This window comes from Pteropus medius, unplaced genomic scaffold (genome assembly GCF_902729225.1).
Source record: "Pteropus medius unplaced genomic scaffold, Ma_sr-lr_union100, whole genome shotgun sequence".
Lineage (NCBI taxonomy): Eukaryota > Metazoa > Chordata > Mammalia > Chiroptera > Pteropodidae > Pteropus > Pteropus medius.
In genome coordinates this window covers 21,861,012-21,864,449 of record NW_024346667.1, presented here as the reverse complement: position 1 = coordinate 21,864,449, position 3,438 = coordinate 21,861,012, and the positions used below count along the sequence as shown (strand labels likewise).

The 3,438-nt window shown below is 31.2% G+C and overlaps 1 protein-coding gene across 10 annotated transcripts in view; it reads right to left on the bottom strand.

Annotated features, from left to right (window-relative positions):
• Positions 1-348: 348 nt before the first annotated feature.
• Positions 349-3,438, bottom strand: part of GRIA2 (glutamate ionotropic receptor AMPA type subunit 2) — a 122,746-nt gene continuing 119,656 nt past the window's right edge. For 6 of the 10 annotated variants that reach the window (XM_039876241.1, XM_039876234.1, XM_039876233.1 and 3 more), the window contains one exon: positions 2,138-2,958. In XM_039876241.1, the coding sequence (XP_039732175.1) occupies positions 2,806-2,958 (153 nt within the window). In that variant the 3' untranslated portion in view covers positions 2,138-2,805. Of the gene's footprint in view, positions 2,959-3,345 lie in introns of all 10 variants that reach the window. The other 4 variants (XM_039876236.1, XM_039876235.1, XR_005655705.1 and 1 more) reach the window with 3 other exon arrangements.

The window sequence follows — 3,438 nt, the reverse complement described above, 5'->3', positions numbered from 1 at the left end:
AATGACTGATGTTAGTAATGCATGACATTTTAGTAATACAGTGTAGCTATCATAAAATGAGAAACATAATTAATAGTCATATTTCTACATATGCCCAAAGCACTTAGTGAGTGTAGATTTGGAATATCAAAAGTGTTAATCATTTTAGCTAAAAAATAAAAGTTTTTTTTTTTTTTTTATTGCATTTGTATCTGACTGACATATAAACTAAGCAAAGATGTCCTTGATCGGTAGAAACAGCTGGGTTTGTTTGGGAATAAATTTAAACTAACTTTTTGGTTCTCATTATGATTAGTTTGAAGAACTGTTAAGTAAAAAAAAATAATAATAATAATAAAGATCTTTGCATTTTGTAAGAACATGTTTTATGTATGATTGAAATTTTTACAACACTCCAAAAAAAAGCCATCCGATGTTAGATTTAAAAATAAAATCAAAAGCATTTTCCGACATAGTACACATGAAAAATTGGAAATTCCAATATCTTCAATAGAAGTTATAGAAAGTGTATGTCTCCTTGGAGTTTGACACCCACTTAACACAGCAGAAAATAAGGTACTATACTGTAAACAAAAAAGTACAGTAAAGGACAATTGTAAATTTACATAAGAATAGTTCATAAACATTTTGGTCTTTCCATAACAGTTTTTATATAAAATGAATAAAAAAACCTTAGACAGCTGTCATCATTCTTGTTTGACCACTTTCACTTATATGCACACGGACATATTTATATAGCAATATATTGATGCACCGTTACATGGATATTAAACTATGATTACTGCTTGTAACTGAGATGTGCATTATCCATTCAACATTATCCATATTGAAATACTCTTACATTATGTATTCTTGCCATGTTATATCTATAAAAACATGAAAATATAACTTTACATTATTTCAATTATTTACATTAGTTCAAGCTCGACAGAGAAAAATCGGTAAGCTACAGTTTTTAGAAGAGGAGGCCCAGAGGTACAATAAATAGCATTGATTGAATATAGTCATCTTTTTCATTTTTAAAAACTCAATTTAAGTAATATGGAAACAATTAGTCTGCAATTTGGTCATTCTAGCATTTATCACTAAGACTTCAGTTGCACCTCCAACATTTCTGATGAGGAGAAATGTACTAAAAATTAGATACTGTATTATCTTTGAACATGTGTTAAGGGACAGCTAAATTTAGTGAAGAACATCATGATACCACATGCCACCATGTTCTATGCAAGTGGTTGCTGTTAAACCCTACCTTTCTCTTTCCCTTCTGTAAATATTGTATGTTTTCTAAGCACTTAGTAAAACGTCAAGTGCTACATAAAGGCCTACTTGCAGAAATAACAAGAATAAAAATATTAAAAATAACTATTAGATGTTAATAATTGTTTAAAACCCTAAATTAATTTTATTTTAGGGGGCTTAATGAAAATAAATGGTCTTTTATGAAGGAAAAGATAGCTCATTAAAAATTTTAAGCTAGAGAAAAATAAGCTTTTCAGTCAAAAGTTACAGAAGTGTGATGTTTTCTTTTTCACATTAGGCATGTGAAAACAGCCGTTCCACCTGAGGAATAAGTATGACAATAATACATTAGGGTAGTTTTTATTGATGGCAATGAAAAGACTATATTGCAGGTGACTCAAAAGTGCTTAAGTTATTCATGATATAAGAGAAGCTCTTATAATTTTAAAAACAAAAACTTAGATTTAGTTTATGGATAGTTTATGGTCAGCTATCTAAAAAGCTACTTTCAAGGCATTTCTAACTCCATTTACAACTAATTCTTTTCTTCTGTAAGCTAAAATACTTTAAAATGGAATCTCAAATATTCTGAATATTCTGATAATTTTTAAAATTAGCCTTTTAGATCTATTAGCATTTATCTACATAGATTAAATGCTTTACATTAAATATTTTTATACATAGTAAAATATACTAAAAAAACAGATTTAGATATTGTTTTGGGACAAGTTTCTACTTTAAGTACCATCTGGCCTTAAAATGGGGCAATTTTCTCTGAGAACCTAACAATTTGATAGTGTCTTTAAACTCACTTGATTTATGACCAAACTGTAGCTAAGCAAAATTAACTGGACCACTTGCAAATAAAACAATAGAAAAATGTTTATTTCAAATGTCAAGCATTGCCAAGTAATTTTATATTAACACCAAATGTTAAAGAATAGGATACATTAAACTTTTAATAACAATATTAAATTACAAGATTTGAATCTTTTCTTTGTTATCTTTCCTTAGCATTTACATATTTGGCTTTGGAAAATACAGAACTGATACCTAAAGCCTGTATAATCACTTCCCACTCAGTTTGTTTTTTGTCTTCTCCAACCCATATGGAAGCAAATTTATTTAAAAGCCAGTTTGTGAAAATACCTAAAAATATTTTTTTTTAATTTTCAATGTTTTTTTTTTCTTTTTCTTATAAAACATGTCACATCTTGATGCAGTTGATGTCAAGTGTGCTTAAGTCATTATGAATCAAGAGACTAACAATAGTGGCTGCAGAAACAGGTTTGTTGTCTGTACAAAGACTTCAGTTAAATTATAGTACTTCCGTGTTAGCTGTGCATGTCCACCAAGCTTCAGCTGGAACTGGAGTAGAAAAGGATGTTGTGTTTTTAATTAACCATTCCTTACAACTCAAGATGACTTCTGCACGTTTAAGAATTCTTGGCTGAAAGAAAAGTCTTCAAGATACTGGATGCCTCTCACCGTTTTGACAATAAACACACAAGAAAACCATTGTGTAAGGCACTCAAAAGGTTCTTATCAATCACGAGAGATCAGTCACACACTGACATTCATTCCCATGCCAGGACTCACGTAAGGGACAGCATGCACTGCTTTTGAAAATTCTGGACCCATAACACGTCCATTTTCTCCAGTACTTCCTGTAATTGACAGCCTCGTCTTGTTCCTCATGGCATCACTCAAGATCATCTTAAATGAGAGAGGGGGGAAAGAAAGAAAAAAAAATCATGTTATGGCTTTTCAAATGTATCCAGAGTAAAGGCGATATTGTTTTTGAAAAGTTTACTTCTATCTGAAAGCTTGTAGCAAATGAAAGCAAACAGTGCAAAGCTGAACTACAAATAATAAAGCACAATTACAGCAGGAATCTGTCCACATTCACTCAAGCTACTGTGTCATTAAAGAGGAAAATAGACAGCAGAGCTGTAGGTTAGTCACTGGTCAGGAACATGGAAGAACATCAACAATACATACAGGATGATCCACTGGCCACCTTCTTCATTTAAAAGAGCTTAAGGACGCAACAGTAAAGCTAAAACGTGCACTTAGAAGTTTATATTAGAGCCTCGTTCCTACCCCCTAAATCTTAACACTTTCGATGCCATATACGTTGTAACCTTCCTTATAAGTTGCAAAATTCTGTGAATTCTGCGAGGAAGATGGGTTAAT